The 18692-nt window shown below is 47.1% G+C and overlaps 1 protein-coding gene across 4 annotated transcripts in view; it reads left to right on the forward strand.

Annotated features, from left to right (window-relative positions):
* The window catches only part of Myrip (myosin VIIA and Rab interacting protein), a 194785-nt gene extending 187554 nt beyond the window's left edge, over positions 1-7231 (forward strand). For 2 of the 4 annotated variants that reach the window (XM_031343477.1, XM_031343478.1), the window contains one exon: positions 5230-7231. In XM_031343477.1, the coding sequence (XP_031199337.1) occupies positions 5230-5262 (33 nt within the window). In that variant the 3' untranslated portion in view covers positions 5263-7231. The remainder of the gene's footprint in view (positions 1-5229) is intronic. The other 2 variants (XM_031343475.1, XM_031343476.1) reach the window with 2 other exon arrangements.
* Positions 7232-18692: the final 11461 nt, after the last annotated feature.

Consider the following 18692-nt stretch of genomic DNA (forward strand, 5'->3'; position numbering starts at 1 on the left):
TCCTTCCTTCCTCCCTTCCTTTCTCCCTCCTTCCCTCCCTCCCTCCCTTTCTTCCTTCCTTCCTTCCTCCCTTCCTTCCTTCCTTCCTTCCTTCTGCCTCCAAGAGGTAACTTTCCTCTATGGTCTCCTGACCTGCCTTAGATTTGAGGAGAGGTGTCTGGAGAGGATGTGTGCTGCCCGGTGTGGCATTGCTGACTTCTTTAACCTGAGTCTGTCATCTCAGCTGTACCTCTATGTAGCTCTTTTTTAGGAACCAGCTGTAATCAGAGAGAAAGAAAGAGTATCTGCTGGATGTGTAAGGCTTTCATTCTGGAATGATACATATGTGCTTGCAAGTTTCTGTTAGCCACAATGCCTTTTCTTAAGCAGAGTCGACAGCTGCCCCTAAATGTGACAAGGGACCTGGCAGAGGGTGATGTTCCAGACTCTGGAAATCACAGGGAGGGATGAGGGAGTATTCACTACAAAAACAAAAATGGCAGCTCGTTGGAGCTCATCATAAAGGAGCTAAGGCAGGAGGATTGCTGCAAGTTGGGAGCCAGTCATGGCTGCATGGTGAAGTCCCATTGAGCCACAGTTACATAGCAAGACACTGTTGCCAGTGGCATGGCTCCCCAGTGTCTTAGTTAGGTTTACTGCTACTGTATTGAAACACCATGATCAAAAGCAACTAGGGGGGAAAAGGGTTATGTGGCTTATATATCCTGAGTCACAGTCCACTGAGACTGCCACAAAGGCAGGAACTCACACAGGGCAGGATCCTGGAGGCAGGAGCCGATGCAGAGGCCGTGGAGGGGGCCTGCTTATTGGCTTGCTCCTCATGGCTTGCTCAGCCTGCTTTCTTACAGAACCCATGACCACCAGCCCAGGGATGGCCCCACCCACGGTGGGTTGGGTCCTCCCCATCAATCACTACTAAGAAAATGCTAAGTTAGTGTTGAACAAGGTGTCGTTCCGGGGCTTTGTCCTTCGGTGAACTGAAATACTTCATCAGCGTTGAAGTCAGGCCTGTGCGATCTCAGCACTCGCCTGCTGGTACCTGTCCATAGATCAGTTCCTGAGCGGAGGTCAGTATAGAGAGCTTCCACTAGAGACCAAGACATGCTTTGGGACAATTGCTGGTTGACTCTGTCTTCATTTCCATGAAAAGAGTATTTTTCTTTTGTTCAAGTTTATTTTGTCCCATTTCTAGTTCATACAGAGTCTTGAAAGGGCTTCGTAGGGCTTTGTGACCCATACACAGTCTTGCTCCTGTCAGTGGTAAAATCAGAGCTGAAATCCACTCTCCTAAAAGTTGCATTTGTTCTCATTTTGATTGTGTGAGAGAATATAACTTGATCCACTTATTTTAAATTAAAAGAAATTAAACTACATATCTTATGAAGTTTTAGCTCTGTTTTTTTTTTTAAATGCTTAGTATTATCTTAAAGTTTACAAATGCTGTAAATTCTGACAGTGGCCTAAATATGAGTGTCACATGGTTTTGTTTTGTTTTTTACTTCTTTGGTTTTTTGTTGTTTTTTTGTTTTTTCAAGACAGGGTTTCTCTGTGTAGCCCTGGCTGTCTGAAACTCACTCTGCAGTCCAGGCTGGCCTCGAACTCAGAAATCTGCCTGCCTCTGCCTCCCAAGTGCTGGGACTAAAGGCGTGCACCACCACTGCCCAGCTTGTTTTGTTTTTTTAAGTCAGGGTCTTAACTATGTAACTCTGGCTTGGCCTGGAATTTGCTATGTAGACCAGGTTAGCCTCACATTTGCCTATGTCTCCCAAATACTGGGATTAAGTTTTCTGCCACCATACCTGACTTTACCCAGTGGATTCCTAAACACCAGACAACCAGTACTCTACTAGATGTTAATGTGTGTTCCTTTCAAACTGGAATACAGAGCGGTAGATAACAGCTAGTTAACCTTACTCTGCCCTTATGTGCACTAAGCTGTGTTTAGGGAAGAGACCAACAGCCAGAATTCACATAGTGAGTTTGAGGCTAGGGGTGGGTGCATGTGTGGGACTCACATAGTGAGTTTGAGGCTAGGGGTGGGTGCATGTGTGGGACTCACATAGTGAGTTTGAGGCTAGGGGTGGGTGCATGTGTGGGACTCTCTTTAAAACCAAAACAGCAAAAGCAAGTGATCCCTGAGGTAATTCACAATGACCTCTAGCTTCCTTGTTAACTGATGTTGTTATATATCGGCTTATGACCCTGGTCAGTTTTCTTTATTGTATAGATATGTATTTGTAATATAAGAACCCATTGTACTTTTTAAATTATTATTACTTAAAATTGATAAACTCCAAGTGTCAAAAAAGAAAGAAAGGAAGGAAGGAACAAAAAAAGAAAGAAGAAAGAAGGAAAGAAAGAGAGAGAGAGAGAGAGAGAGAGAGAATGCCCTACAGGCTTGCTACAGCAGAATCTCAGAGCGTTTTCTCCACTGAGGCTCCCTCCACTCAGAAGACTCCAGCCTGTGTCGAGGTGACATAAAACTGTCCAGCACAGGGGTAGCGCACTTGCTGCACACACATAATAACCTGGTTTGGTCGCCAGATCCCCACAGTGGAAAGAGAACAAACTCCTGAAAGTCCTCTGACCTCCTCTCAGGTAAATACACTCACACATGTGCACACATACACACCGTACACACACAAACGCTTGCACATTGTGTGCATACATATGCACACATACCACACACATGCACACACCATACACATACATGCACACACACCATATGTATGGACATACCATACATACTCACACACCATATACACACATGCACAGTCACATACACATACATGTCTGCACACACACACACCATACACACATGTACCATATGTATATACACACACTCACACACCATACACACACATGCACACTCACATACATACCATACCCACATACAGGTGCTCATGTACACACACCATTCACACATATACCATATATACACATACACATACTTACACACATACACCATTCACACACACCATATACACACATACAGGTACATACACACATACCATAAATATACACACACTCACATGCACTCACATACCACACACATGCATACTCATACATACCATATACACATGCAAACTCACACACATACCATATACACACATACATACACTCCCATACCATACACATACATGCATACACATACCATACATGCTTACATACATGCACATGTGCATACACCATACATACATATGCACATGTACACCTACACACTATATACACACACATACATATGTGCATACATACATGCATACATCATATATACATACATAGTCATATACCATATACACACACACAAATTCTTTAAGTTAAATACTCAATTTGTCGATTAATATAAAAACAATTTGCAGCTGAGTTATGGTGGCTTATATCTGCATTCTCAACATGAAGAAGGCTGGCACAGAGGATTGCTGAAAACCCAAGACCAGCCTGGGCTACACAGTATTACCAGGTCTGCGAGACACTGTCTCGAAACAGTGAACACCAATATGTGTGTCAGAATTTCAGAGAACACTCAGCATGGTGCATTAGAAGAGAGATCTGACAGGAGTGTCCACAGTCCGTGCCATGCTAGTGGCAGACCGTGTGGAATGGCGGAGGGATACACAGACGTACCCAGCTGCGGCAGTGTCATCACTGCCTACCTCCCCCTTCTTCATCACTCCACTCCTGGTCCACTCTGAGTGCAGAAGAACCAGATAAATGCATAATGTGGGGTCCAGCATCAGAACCATACATTACTGTCTTGAGTGTCATGAAGACCTCAGTATCTTGTCATTTTTCCTTCACCGGTTGGCTGTGACCCTTGACCTTTCAACATCTAGTTATCTTGCTAAGTCAGGGAGGGAGGGAGTTATACATACACACATGAGACGATTAAGCCGACTTCCATAGCAACAGAATGTGCACGGGTCACAAGGGCCCATGGGACTACTCGTCCCATCGCTGTGACTAAATGCCTGCTTGGAAGCAGCTAAAGAGAACAAGGATTTACCTCAGCTCCATTTCACAGTTGGGAAGGCATGTCCATGGTGCAGGAGTGTCCCCTGCCCATGGTGGGCGGGAGCCTGAGGTGGGTCAGTCACGTTTCAGAGGGTCAGAAAGCAGAGTGAGCACAGGCCGGGCTGAGGAGGAAGGAGACCGTGACCCTAAGCCCCCAGGGCGACCCACTTCATCCACCCTCGCAGAGTGCCACCAGATGGAGAAATGGCAGGTGAACCCGGGTGCTTTTTACCCTCAACCCCTACAAAACTGGACAGAGGGAGGCCTTCCAGCTCTGAGGAGATGCTGTGTGCAGGTGCTAGGTACAGGTTTCTTCGCAATAAGTTGTTTTTAGTGAAATGAAAATCACCCGAGGCCTGCTGATGCGGCTCAGAACACTGCTTACCAGGCACGGGGCCCTAAGTTCAACCCCTAGCACCTCAAAAGCAAGTAAATGAATATATAAATCACCTTAAAATAACAGGAGAGGGGTAAAAGCAAAAGGCACAGGATGCTGGGAAGATGGCTCAGGGATTAAGTGCACTGGTCACTCTCCCAGCAGACCTGGATTTGGTTCCCATCACCCACGTGGTGGTTCACAATCATCTGTAATTCCAATTCCAAGAGATACAACGCTCTCTTCTGGCCTCCACGGGTACTAGGCACACATAGTACACAGACATACAGACAAACAGAATAGCCGTACATGTAAAAAAAAAATATTTTTTTTTATTTTAAAAAGAAAAAATGAGCATATTTACTAAAACACCAAAAGTAGGGCAGCAGTACTTTCAAAAAAAAAAAAAGTAAATTTCAAGACAAGTGTTCAGAGACAGCAGGAGAGGGTGTTTTCATTTGGCTGAAGTAGGCAAGTCTGGAGCCTGCCTCGAGGGTGGAAAAACACTTGGCTGGGTTTGATTGCTGGGTTAAGAGCTCCCTTGTCAGCCTTTTCAGAAACAAATGCCAATTTGTTTGTGAGTCTGTAATGTGAGCATTAGAGTTTGATTAAGGTGCTTAAACTGTGCATAACAGAAAATACCCAACTGCACATAACAGAAAATCTGTTTCCTAAGAATCAGCCGGCCACTGTCAAACTTGGATCTCTAGCCCAGCCTGCAAACCTCAGTCCATCCAGGAGGGAGGAGGTATGCAGTCTTTCCCTGTGGCCACACTGCCAGATGTGACCAGTTTAGTCTGTGAGGAGCTGGTGACACTGTTCTTCTTGCTTCCCTCCTTCAGGAGCCTGTTCTGGAGTCAGCTGTGATGTACTAAAGCCAAGTGCGGAACTCCACACACAGCCAGTGACCCACTGCCTCCGGCCGTACACGACAGTGCCTTGACCCAACAGCCATCGAGTACTGTGTGGATTTCCACTGAGGCGAGGGCCTGAGGGGGGGAGGGGGGCTGCAGTGCACCCCTGCACCAGGTCCTGATACCTCACCCAGAAGGCCGTCTCAGTCCCTAACACTTGAGGTCTCGCCCACTCTCCGCCTTAGGCTCCTGGGGGAATCTGAGACGGAATATCCAGACGCTGGCTTCCAGTAGCAGAGCTCTGTGTTCAGAAGATGCATTGTGCCTGTTTAATTTGCTCCCGTGTGCTGTCTTTACCAGCCCTATGTGTTTTTAATCCCTTTAATCACCTTCGACAGTTCTTCCTACAGAAAACTGCTGGAGAGGAGCTGGGGGCTAGGAAGGTGGGGGTCATTACCATCACTTAGTTGTGCTTATCACCTCATAAGAGATGCTAAGAGCAGGGGGCACTGGAAACTATCTCATTGGGAAATGCTTGGCCACTTCCAGCTAAGCTCCCAGCCCCCAGCTCCATGCCTCTGTCCTCCCCATTGCTTGGCAGTCAGCAACCACGAAAGAAAAAGTTCCGATCCACCGATGCCATACCTGGGTCTCTCTGAAACCATGTCTTATTCTGAACTTGGGGTTCTTGCATGGCTTTACTCAGGGGGAGAGGGGCCCAAGGGACCATGTTACTATAAATCTAACATAAAGGACACTGTTCAGAGTCAAGCTGATGTGGCTTGGTCACGAATGGGCTATTGTAAAATAGAACTACACAAGAAAAGTGTTCTGTCCTCCAAAAGATATCTCCTGCCAAATTCCACAAGATTCAGAATGACAGCAATGATGAAGGTGGTCAGCAAACCCCTTTAGAGAAAATGCTGACCCTTGCCCCAAGTTCCCTGTCTGTTTCAGGGCAGGGGCTAGAATAAATGCATGACTATCTAAAGTGTGTTTGTGCACACAAGTAGGACTGAGCCTGTGCTGGACTCACTGGGTGCCTGCCTGCAGCATGTTTTTAACATTGGCTTCTGGGATTTTCTGAATCATAGGGTACAGTAGGGCGAGGGTGGGATGGCCACTAGGTGCTGGCTCTGGAGGGCATGGTGTGCCCAGTTTTATCAAGTGTCTCTCTCTTATGGTTTTCCAGAATTCATAACTAAAGGTCAAACCAGTGAACTTGCTGAAGCCATACGTGTGAGCTGGTTCTGGCTGGAATGGCCCTCACCCCCAGAAGGCCAGCCCTGTCTTCACTTCTTCCAAGTTCTCTGGTTCTCCTGTGCATCCCTAGACTTGATTGAACTGTCCTCCCTGTGTGTGTCCTTCCTCCTTGTTTGCCATTGCTACTGATGGGGGTCCTTGTGTCTTTCCATAATGCTCCTGCTGATGTATGTGTCAGGACTCCGTGGAAACAGTAAACCTTTGGTGTTTTATCCAGTGGGTGTGGTTCACACTAAAACAAAGCTTAAAAAAAACACAACAAAAAGATCTGACTTCCAAACAGGACAGTTTTTTCCTTAGGAGGCACGAGGCTACTTTTGTGCTAACATGTTGAAATACTCAGTTTTCTTTCGACAAAGCGTGTACTGTGTAAGCCTTGCAAAAAATAATAACAACAGTGAAGAAAAAGCCTGTTCTGTGGCGTTTGAACTTTTATAAAAGGTTTCCTTGTGCCAAATAAGTACAAAGATTTAATTTACTATTTAAACCATAAACATGCCATAGCTCCAGAAATTATTTTGTCATCAGTGATTTTGATCTTTAGTGTCAATATTTATATTTAGATTAATTTTTATAAATGAAATATTTTGATGGTTTAAGAAAATGAGGGCAGGAAGGATGCGATCTCTGACGGCTTCTCAATGCCTTCATGTCTCACATACTCGGCCAAGAATCACTGTCAAGAGAAACGACCCCGGCCAAGCAGTAAAGTCACCTATGAAAACAGTCTGCGTGTGCGTGGTGTTTATTATTTATTTATTTATTTATTTATTCGCCTATTTTGGTGAGAAGCGTCTAGGAGTCTCTGTCCCTGCCTGCCTTCTAGTTTTACTACACACAAGTCTGTTCTCTTTCTCTAGTGAAATAAGGCAGTTTTCCCACGGCCCATCCTCTCTGGAGGTAGGACCAGCAGCTCTGAAAGTAAGGAGATCGGTTCTGATTTTGCCCTTGATCCTACCTTACAGATATTTAGATGACATCTGGCCTCTCTGTCTCTCCATCTGTCTGTCTACTCTATGCATCTATATCTCTAAATGTGTGTTCATGCTCGCTTGTACACTAGCATGTGTGTGTACATGCACCTGCATGTGGAGGTCAGAGGTCGATGTCAGTGTCTTCATCAAGCACTTCCCACCTCACTTTTTGCGGTAGGGTCTCCCAGTGAACCTGGAACTCCCTGATTTGCCTAGACTGGCTGACCGGCAAACTCCAGGAAATCAACCTGCCTATCCCTGTGTGTCCTCCAGTCCTGGGAACTACCCAGTGTGTGTGAACCTACACGTTGGCTTTTTGCTTTTCTTACTTGGGTGTTGGGAATCTGGACTTAGGTCCTCACACCTGCACGAGTATTTTGCTGACAAACCCACCTCCCCAGCCTGTGTGGATGCTTGGGCTAACACTGCCAGAAGATTCTGCTACTCGTAGCAAGGGTAGTCCCAAGCACCATCATACATTGCACAGGGTGACACCCACAGAAAGAACGGTCTCCCCCAGATTGCTCACACTGCTGAGAATAAGAACTCTGAGTTGGTTAGACCCTGGAGGTTCACCCAGATGGGGAGTCCCTTGCCTGCCTCTGTAGGCACTATGAATAGTCACTCCTCCCACCGTTTTACAAGCTTAGGAGGTTGTCACCTCCTGGTATACCCGGGACACTCCTGCCAACCACAAATGGAGTAGAAACCCTCTAGTGATCTGGAATAAACAAATGTATGAAAATACGAAAGCCAACAGCCTCATCAGTCCAGAGCACTGCTCTAATATAGCTGTTTCTCCAAGGTCAAACCTTTCTGGAAGGGCAGAAAGCTCTGTGAGAAACTTATAAGGCCCATGTGTCCCCTCTAAGGTTTCACTAGCTGTAAACTGTTGCTTGGAGAGAAGAGGCTCGTCTGTGAAGCCTACAGGTAGCTCCAAGTACTCCAGAAATTTAGCTTTTTCAGTCGTCACTAGAGATGTGGTGTATCTCACCCATGTTCCAACAAGTGTCCCCAATAAACTCACTGAGTCACTAAGCTGGATCCGGGTGACATTGTGTCTTGGGTTTGTCATCCCCCAGTCTGAGGAAAAGTCAAGCAGAGGACACTCTCAGATATGCTTAGCATCACCTGGGGTGCTCGTCCAAACCGGCCCCATCCGGTGCTTCTCGTTTACATCTCTAACGTGTAGCACTAATACTGAATGATGCTGCTTTTAAAACCATGGGTAGAGGAAGGAATGGAAGGGCCCCGTCTGACTTCAAAAGCTTACTGGCACCTGGGACATAACAGCTGCAATGAAAACAATATGCGAATATGAAGCATTTCCTGTGGGGGGGGGATCACCCCATCCACCTTTCACGTGAGAAAACTGATGGCCAGAGAAGCCACACACCTAATTGCACTAATAGGCAAAAAGGAATTGGAAAGAAAAATGTATCCTTCACAGGCCACCCATCCAGGCAGACCTTGTCTCAGCACCCTCCCATTAGTGCAGGTAATATTTCATTCAGACATGAGACAACAGTGTCACAAAGCATGTGGTTAAATTAGGTGCCTTAGATGTTGCAGGTGGCAACACTGATGACACGGAGCCAAGGTCATGGTTCTCCTAGGAAAGCTTACACAGGGGATGCTACCAGAATAGAGCTGCAGGGCACAGGTCCCACTAAATCACCCAGTATTTGCTGGCTAGTTTTGTTGTCAGCCTGACACAAACTGAGTTGTCTGGGAAGAAAGAAAACTCAACTAAGAATTGGTAGCCAGGTAGTGGCCCACACCTTTAATCCTAGCACTCAGGAGGCAGAGGCAGGCAGATCTCTGAGTTCAAGGCCAGCCTGGTCTACAGAGTGAGTTCTAGGACAGCCAGGGCTACACAAAGAAATCCTGAGAGAGAGAGAGAGAGAGAGAGAGAGAGAGAGAGAGAGGCCTCCATCAGATTGGCCTAAGGAGGAATGCTTTTTGATTAATGGGTGATGTGGGAAGGGTTCACTGTAGGTGGTACCTCTGCTGAGCAGGTGGTCATGGGAGGTATAAGAAAGCAGGCCAAGCAAGCCAGTGTACAGCACCCCTCCATGGTTCCTCCTCTGTCTTCCCTCACTGATGGACTGCAATTGGGGCATGTAAGCCAAATAAACCAGGATGCTTTTTGGGGCATGGTGTTTATCACAGTGACAGAGGGCACACTCGAACTCAGCTTGTCCGTGCAGGTGGAACAGAGATCTGAAAATGCAAGTCCAAGGGACTTGGAGGGTCCTGGGTTATTGGTTCTAATTATAGGCATGGGACAAAGATGGGCAAGGAGTCCGTTGATAAGTGCCATAGGGAAGGCAGGATCTGTCACTAAATGTCAGGGCTCAGTCCTCACATCACCATCAGTGAATCTTTACAACAGTGAGGGAGGTCACAGCACCATTTAGTGTGAGGAAGATGGAGAGCCCAAGGATGGGTGCCAGACTTTATGGGGAACAGCACAGTGCTCCCCAGGCCTGGAAAGTCTCCTGGATCAGATCATGGCTTATCTCCACCTTGGTGAAAGGAGGCTTCTACCTGAAACAGCATCTCACTGTGCACCCTGGCTGGTCTGGCACTCTCTATGTAGACCAGGCTAACTTTAACTAACAGAGATTGGCCTCCTTCTGTCCTCAGAGTGCTGGGAATATAGGTATATGTCATCGTGCCTGGCTTCTCAATATATACAAATATAGAAAAATGTTGACAGTGGTTAAGACACAGGGATAAGGTTGGAGGATAGCGCTGATTCAATTGACATAGCATCTTATGAATACCAGGACTCGAGTTCTCAGAACACACTAAAAATGCCAGGCATGGAGACACATGCTTCTAATCCAGCTCTGGGAGGCTAGAAATGGGAAGCTTCCTGGGGCTCATGGCCAGCCAGCATAGCCCTATTGGTGAGCCCTAGGCCAATGAGAGACTGACCTCAGAAGATGGGGATGCCATTCCTAAGGATGATACCCATGGCTGCCCTCCAGCTTCCTTATACACACATATAGACGACAGACACACACACAGACACACACACACACAGAGACACACACACACACAGACACACACAGACACAGACACAGACACACAGACACAGACACAGACACACACACACACACAGACACACACACACACACAGACACACACACACACACACAGACACACACACACAGAGAGACACACACACACTTAGGAAGAAGGAAGAAAGATGTTGACAAGGACTTTCTCCTCTAGTGACCTTCATCAGGCCCTCTGAGCCCTCGTTTTGAATGGGTCTGGTCTTTGTCTGGCCAACTCCTGTATGCTGCTTAGTTCTCTGTCTTCTTGACCCAAGCTGGGGTCATCTGGGAAAAAGAGACCTCAGCTGAGAAAACACCTCCTTAAGATGGCCTGCAGGCATGTCTGTGGGGCATTCTTTTGATTAATGATTGATGGGGACAGGCACAGTCCACCAGGGCTGGTGGTCCTAGGTTATATTAGAAAGAAAACGGAGCAAACCATGAGGATGCAGTGAAGGGCACTTGGCTTCTACCTCAGTTCCTCCCTCCAGGTTCCTGCCTTGATCCTGCCCTGACTCCCTTCGAGATAGATGGTAGGCTGTGAGATAAAATAACCCCTTTCCTCCCAAAGCCTTGTCATTGATATTTTTGATGAATCGCTGCCTTGCTGGAGCATTTGGCCCCTTTAAAAATAGCTCTCCCTGACAGCCACTCTGTTTTCTCCCAGGGGAAGTGTTTCCTGTACAAAATTTGCATTTTGCAGAACAGTTGGCCCTGTGAGCCTTCTGTCTCCGTGACTGAGCTGGGATCTTGGTAAAGCCGAGGTAAATAGGACCACGCCTATGTGGCTTTCCAGGAGGCAGGAAAACTTGACTATCTACTTTATGCTTTGTAAATTTCAAAGGAGCTATCATAACAGTCTGCCTGGTAAAACCAAGTCTTTAGATACCGAGCCGAGAAATGGGTTTCCTATCAGAGCTGCCTGGTAAAGATGAAAGGCTGAAGGGAAACTCCTGCTCAAACGATCTGATTGCGGGTCTGAGGTGGGACCCGAGATGCTGGCTCTAACCAGCTCCTGGGCTGTCAGTGCTGCAGGCCATACTTAGAGCATCGAATTCTGCAGAGCTGTTCTCCAGGGTCCTCCAGCAAAGCATCTGTTCTGCTGGTGGCTCTTTGGTGATTTTCAGCTCTTTCCTCCCCAAGAGGAACCCTGGGGTTGCTTGCATGCATTTGTTCACTCGGCTTTTTCTTGCACCGGCCCCAGATCTTAAGGGACTGGATTCGATTGTCCTTTGTGGGACTTGGGGTGAACTGTGATGACTTTGGCTCTAGCTTGTGATTACTTCTGGCCTTGTAACTAGACTGACAACTATGCAGAACAAGGGATCAGCCCTCTCCCTGAGCCTCCTGGGATTAAGAATGAGTGACTCTAAGATGGTCTTTTTTTTTTTTTTTTTCCCTTTTTGTTACTGTAATGAAATGCCCGAGGCAGCAAAGGAAGCTCTGCAGATAAAGGGCTTTCCATGGGAGCATGAGGATCTGGGTTTGATCTCCAGCACTCATTTAGAAAAGAACAGGCATGATGGAACATGCCTGTATTCCCAGTACTGGGGAGGTCGAGACAGGTCCCTGGGGCTTGTTGGCTAGTCTGTCCTAACCGGCAAGTTCAGGTTCAGTAAGAGACTCCATCTCAAAAACAAGAAGGAAGAAGGACTGGAGAATGACTCAGTAGTTAAGAGCATTTGCTGCTGCTGTTCTGGAGCACCTGGATTCAGTTCCCAGCACCCACCTCAGAACCTCACAACCTCCTGAAATTCTATTTCTAGAAAATTCCTCGTCCTTTTCTGGGCTTCACGGGCACGTGCGTGTACATGGCACACATACACTAAGCCCACACACATGTACAATTTTAGAAAATGCTGTGTTTAAAAATAAGATGGAGAGGGTCTGGAGAGATGACTCAGCAGTTAGGAGCACTGACTGCTCTTCCAGAGATCCTGAATTCAATTCCCAGCATGGTGGGATCTGATGCCCTCTCTGGTGTGCCTGAGGACAGGAGACAAATCCTCTGGCCTCCATTCACATTCACGAATTCTCAGGGCTGGAATGGGACGTGGTTCCTGTGCAGGCTTCAGGAATGACGGCATCACAGTGGTGTGGACTGAGACCGTCTTTCTCTTTAAATGATGCTGTCACTGCATGCCCCACTTCCAGAGCAAGTCTCCCTCTTCATTCCAAGTGTTGGGATGCTGACTGTGTAGACACAGTCCCTGCTGTTGCTGGTGTCACTTGGGCATTCATCAGCTCGGTGCCCATGGGTTATCGAACTGTCTGAAGATAAGAGTCAGTCCCCTTTTAGATTTGACGCATCAGGATTCTGTTCTCCTGGACTCCACTCCGACCTCGATGGCAGGGTAAATGGACTTTTTGGCTAATGCTGAAGATGTGTGTCTGACTGTGGCTGGATCAGGTACTCCAAACTTTGGGAATGCAGGCTATGACACCATAGCATGTTCAGGTGGCTTCCTCTGGCAGGACCCCTTCGTGACAAACCATTCAACCCTGCATCCTCCCAAGGCACTCTAAGTCTTAGTATAGCACTGAAAATCTCTGCTCATTTTCCTGTTTGTTTTGTTTTAGGTTTTTAGTTGTTGTTGTTGTTTTTGAGACAGAGTCTCTCTATGTAGCTGTGGCCATCTTCCTTTCTATGTAGACCAGGTTGGTCTTGAACTTGTAGAGTTTGGCCTGCCTCTGTATCCGACATGCTAGGACTAAAGGCTAGCACCACCACATGCAGCTCCTTCTCATCTTTTACAGATGTCACCTCTGCTGCATTGTCCTAGCACGCAGGTTAAATCTCCCTAGCCTAGGAGATTCCACGAGCATCACTAATAACGGGGGGGGGGAGGGGGGGGTGAAGGCTCCAAGCCACTCAAAATCCAGATTCAAATCTGCTGTGGTGGAAGCCCCGAGTTCTGCTTCCCGTGGAACCCTGAGCCTTTCCAGACTTCTGTGGAGTCATGCCGATGCGTAGGAGTTCTAGCCTTTACTCCTTGTTAGTCTCTCAGGAAATGCCAACATTTCAGACCATGATACAAAGACATCAGAGAAACTAGGTACTGTCAATGGTGGTGACCCCACTGAAGGGGTGAGGGGCAGGTCACAGAGCCTTGGGCAGCAGAGAAGAGAGGGACACAGGCGCTTCTGGGGCCCTTCTCACTTCTGTATCAAAACACCTCTGTCTTCTGTAGCTGGTGGTATTTTGGAAGGTGGAGTTTAGCTGAAGGAGGAAGATCCCTGAGGCAGATCCTTGGGGATCTGCCATCCCGTCTTATCTCTCACCCCTTGCTCTTTCTCTTCTTCCTCACACATCCACCACCACCATGATGCCCAAGCACATGGTGTTAACCAATCACAGACAAACTCTCGAAAACTGTGGGCCAAAATAGATCTTGTCATTCACAGCAACACAAGAGTGACTAGCACAAGGGGCAAAATGACGCTTTGTCAGATGTAGTGGTTCAAATAAATAAATAATAAGGTGTGAGGTATGCCTAGATGACTGGCCAGTTCCACAGAGACCACGTTCGTTCTATCCACTGAACTGAAGGATATGGATTTCCTTTTCTGAAGGGGTTGAACTGAGATTTCTGGGAGGATAATGGGGCCTAGGAAAAAGGTAGGTCTACACTGGGAGAGAGAGGTGACGAGAGAGCTCTGCATTGAGGATCCATGGGTGAAACTAAAGTAACACACAGCTGAGGTGGCTGAGAGAGTATACTTGAGAAAGAAAAGAACTGAGAGCCTAGGTCTGTGTGTGTCTGTGTGTGTGTGTCAGTGTGTGTGTGTACGTGTGTTATGTGCATGTGTATGTATGTGAGTGTGTGTGTGTCAGAGTGTGTGTGTGTGTGTGTTGGTTTGAAGGAGAACTTCCCTCACAGGCTCCTACCTGGTCCCTGATTGGCAGTGCCATTGGGGAGGTGGTGGGGCCTCGAGGAGGAAGAAGGAGGCTCACTCCACCTCCAGTTTGCTCTCTGCTTCATGTCTGCTTTGTCTGTCTCCCCCACCATGCCTCCTCACCATTATGGACTCTCTCTCTTGAACTGTGAGTCAAATGAGCCCTCCCCTCAGTGAGCTGCTTTTGTTATGGTGTTCTAGCACAGAAGGGGGGGCACTAATGAAACTGCATAACGGGAGGGAGAGAAAGGAAGGGAGGGGGAGGGAGGGAGGGAGAGAGAAAAGGAGGGAGGGAGGGAGAGAGAAAGGGAGGGAGGGAGGGAGGGAGAGAGAAAAGGAGGGAGAGAGAGAAAAGGAGGGAGGGAGAGAGAGAAAAGGAGGGAGGGAGAAAGAGAAAAGGAGGGAGGGAGAGAGAAAGAAAGAGAGGGAGAGAGAGAGGAAAAGAGAAAAGGAGGGAGGAAGAGGAAAAGAGATAAAGGGAGGGAGGGAGGGAGAGAGAGGGCAGAGGAAGGAGGGAGAATAAAAGAGAAGCATCTCAGGTACGAGGAAGGAAAAAAGAAAGGAAGGGAAAGGTGCCCAGTAGTATAAAGAACAGGAACCACCCAGAATCATTCGCATGACCATTTGGCCAGTCAACACAGAGAAGCAGTCGGAAAGACTCCATGGAAGGCAGACAGAGGTGATGCTAAGAGCTCCTGAGACACTTGACAGATGTGTCCCTGTACACACTGTAAGCAGCTGTTCATTCGCTGAATTCAACAGTGTGCTTAGTACCCATGAAACACAATTCTTGGCACTAGAAATGTGGACAGTTTTCAGGAAAAGAGACAAAACACCCAGTTAAGCAGTGTGGGTCTGCCCTGGGGAGAGACTCACAGTCAACACTGGGTAGCCATATTGCTTAGAGGCAGGCTCAAGGCTCACAGATCTGTGTCTCATATCTCAAAGCCACATCTCTGGGTGGTCCTGCTGGCTTATGTGTTCTCTTTGTCCCTTCGTGGTGGCCTTTGTTCCCTTCTCAGAGGTTTGGGGATTCTCTTCATGGTGTGGGAGCTTGTGTGTTGCCTCAATTTTGAGAATCTAGATCATATCTTAAATTCTTACCTGTGTGGGTAGGAGAATAAGGGAGGGGTGTGTGTGTGCATGTGCATATGTGTGTGTATGTGTACACATGTGTGTGCATGAGTGTGTATGTATGTGTGCGCGCAATGTGTATGCATGTGTGTATGCATGTGTGTGCATGTGTGTGCGTGTGTGTATGTATGTGTGTGCTTGTGGAGGTACTTTACCCTTTGAGCCATCTCCTTAGCTTATACTATTTTAGATTTATTTTATTTGTATTTGGTGAACATGTATGTACCTGTGTATGCCCAAGTGCATACAGGTGCCCATGGAGGCTAGAATAGGTTGTTGGATCCACTGGGCATGGAGTTACAGGGCCCGAGAAACTAAACTCAGGTCTTCAAGAGAAGCATCCAGAGTTCTTACCTACTAAGCCATCCCCTCGGGTCCTCTGTGCGACTTAATTCATACTGTGAGGACTTCTAAATTGTCTTTCTGAGTAAAGACCACAGACTTACCACGGCCTTTGCTCACTTCTCACCACCCAGCTACATGCTGCAACACTGAGCTTACACTAAACAACTTCTGTTCACAGCATGGTGCGTGAAGGCAGGCTCCTTCCATCTGCTTCTTCTGAGAATGGGCCATTGATGTTCCCGAAGAGAATTACAGCAATTACATAGAAAACAATGTGTTTTGAAAAGCCAGATTTGGCTTTTGTGACTGGGTTGTTATGACACACACACATAATTTCTAAGAAGGTGGAGGTCTTCACTCTTCATTATCCGTAATAAAAAACCAGATGAAATCCCTTCCTGTGGTTACCAAGAAAAATGCTTCAGACGATATTGTCTGCTGTACTGCCTGGGGGCCTCCATTGACTTTGGAATGATAGGCCGATAAGCATGGTGTTGCCCCGGAGCCCACTGCTGCTCCTGGGAGCTCTGTAAAGTCTCCTGATTCTGCTGGGGATACAGGTAGGATTACCTACAAAGCCTAAGGGATTAATGTGAGCTGAACCAAAGCCTGGACTTTCATTGATTCCCGTTTCCTCGCTCTCCGTAACCTACCCATTTTCCAAGGAGCAGCAGCTTTATTTACAAAGGCTCGTGCTTGGGGGCCTCTGCTCCCCTTCCTTAACAAGGTCTGCATATGAGGGGTGTGTACGTGTGTGTGTGTGTGTGTGTGTGTGTGTGTGTGTGTGTGTGTGCACGAGTGTTCGCATGTTTGTATGTGTTTGCATGTGTTATGCACATGTGTACATGTTTAAGGAGAGCAGAAGTCAACTTCATTTCCTCAGGTGTTCTCTACCATATTTTAGTTAGTTAGTTAGTTAGTTAGTTAGTTAGTTAGTCAGTTTCTTTTGAGGCAAGGTTTCACTGTGTAGCCCTGGATATCCTGGAATTCATTCTGTAGACCAGACTGGCCTCCTGAGTGCTGGGATTACAGGCATGTGCCACCACACCCAGCCTCTCTACTTTATTTTTTATTTATTGTCTATATCATTTGGTTCTTGCCAGTTAGGTCAGACTGGCTGGACAATGACTCCCAGAGGTCAACCTGTCTCTACCTCTCAGCCTTGGGAATTTGAATGGATAACACATCTGGATTTTCACAAGTTCAAATAGGAAATGTCCCCCATAGGCTCGTGTCCTTGAACAGTTCATTCCTAGTTTCGGGTGCTGTTTGGGTGGGTGCATGGTGCCTTTAGGATTTGGAGCCTTGCTGGAGGAAGTATGTGACTAGAGAGTGGCCCTTGAGAGTTTATAGCCTCGATTTCTGGTTGCTCTTTGTGTGTCCTGTGATCTGCCCACTTCCTGCTCCAGCAGCTTGCTACCATGGCTACCATGCCTTCCTTCCTTGTCATTAAGGGCTTCCATTCTGAAACTGTGAGCCACCATAAGCTCGCCATACCAGAAGGTCCTATGAAAACTGCCAAGGGAGAAAGGTGATCAATAGTCCTACCTCACTGTGGTGCCTACAGAACCACCACAGCAAGATGCCTTCCAAGGAGCATCAATGGTCCCCTACTGTGACAGTAACCAACAGCTATCTAATTGGACTTACAGCCCAATCAGTTGGATAGACCTTTTACCCAGTACCAGAAGCCCAGCCAACTATCTGTGGTGGTAGTTGGGATGACCCACAAATATTGTATTTACTGGCTACAAGAAACTATGTCTTTGTGCTCTCCATTTTTAATTTCTGGGCCTGGTGGCAGGCTGGCAGGATAGGTAAATGTTTGTTCTTCCTCACCTGCCCCAAAAGAAAGGCAAGCTGGCCTGGGAAGGTCACGTGACCCCCGGTGCCAACTGGATAAGTAAGGATGGGTAATAAAGAGCTGGTGGCCAGAGCTGGGGCAGAAGGATCTGGCACAATGGTCAGGAAGAGAGACAGAAGCAGAGGGACAGAGGAAAGACAGGAATGGAGCAGGGAGATGGAGGAGTGAGAGCCACCTGGAGAGAGAAGCCGAGTTAAGTTAGAAGCTAGCTGAGAGCCCAACCCAGCCACAGGCCAGCAGCATTAAGTTATATAGATGTCTCTATGTCTTAATTATTAAACCTCATGCAGGAGCACAAAATGCACAGTAATAGTGAGGCTGTGGAACCTAGAGGAAAACCCACCATTGTTACGTTCCAAAACCAACACTATTTCTAACTTCACTCTGAATACTTATCCTTATATCCACAGAAAAGCATAGCTCCCATCCCTCACTGTAGCTGAGAAAGGCCGTTAGACCATTAGAGAAAGCCGCAGCTTTCTCAAAATGCAGAGAACAGTTGGTTGTCAGGGGCCTGCCCGGCCCCAGTTAATAGATCTACAACACAATCCCTACACTTAAGTTTCAGGAAATGTCACAGAAGCACAGACAGAATATCATTCAATATACTGTACGGGATTTCCAATAAATTAATAAAAATGCCACACTAAAAAAGAGCACACATCCTGGGTATGGCAGTCCCACCAGCACTATGAATTCATCTACCAGAAAAGGTACTTCCAGTAAAGAAGGGTTATGTTAAAATGAGAGGAAATGTGGATCCAACAGTCTAAGAAACTGACAAAGCAAGAAGCATTTGGAGTCAATTAAACAGAGGGTTATGAGGGCACAGCCCCCACAGGGCTTGCCTCTTACTGTGGTTGTGGGCAAAGCCTTGTGCTCTTGAGACAGAAGGGCACAGTTGGT

This window comes from Mastomys coucha, unplaced genomic scaffold (assembly GCF_008632895.1).
Source record: "Mastomys coucha isolate ucsf_1 unplaced genomic scaffold, UCSF_Mcou_1 pScaffold23, whole genome shotgun sequence".
NCBI lineage: Eukaryota > Metazoa > Chordata > Mammalia > Rodentia > Muridae > Mastomys > Mastomys coucha.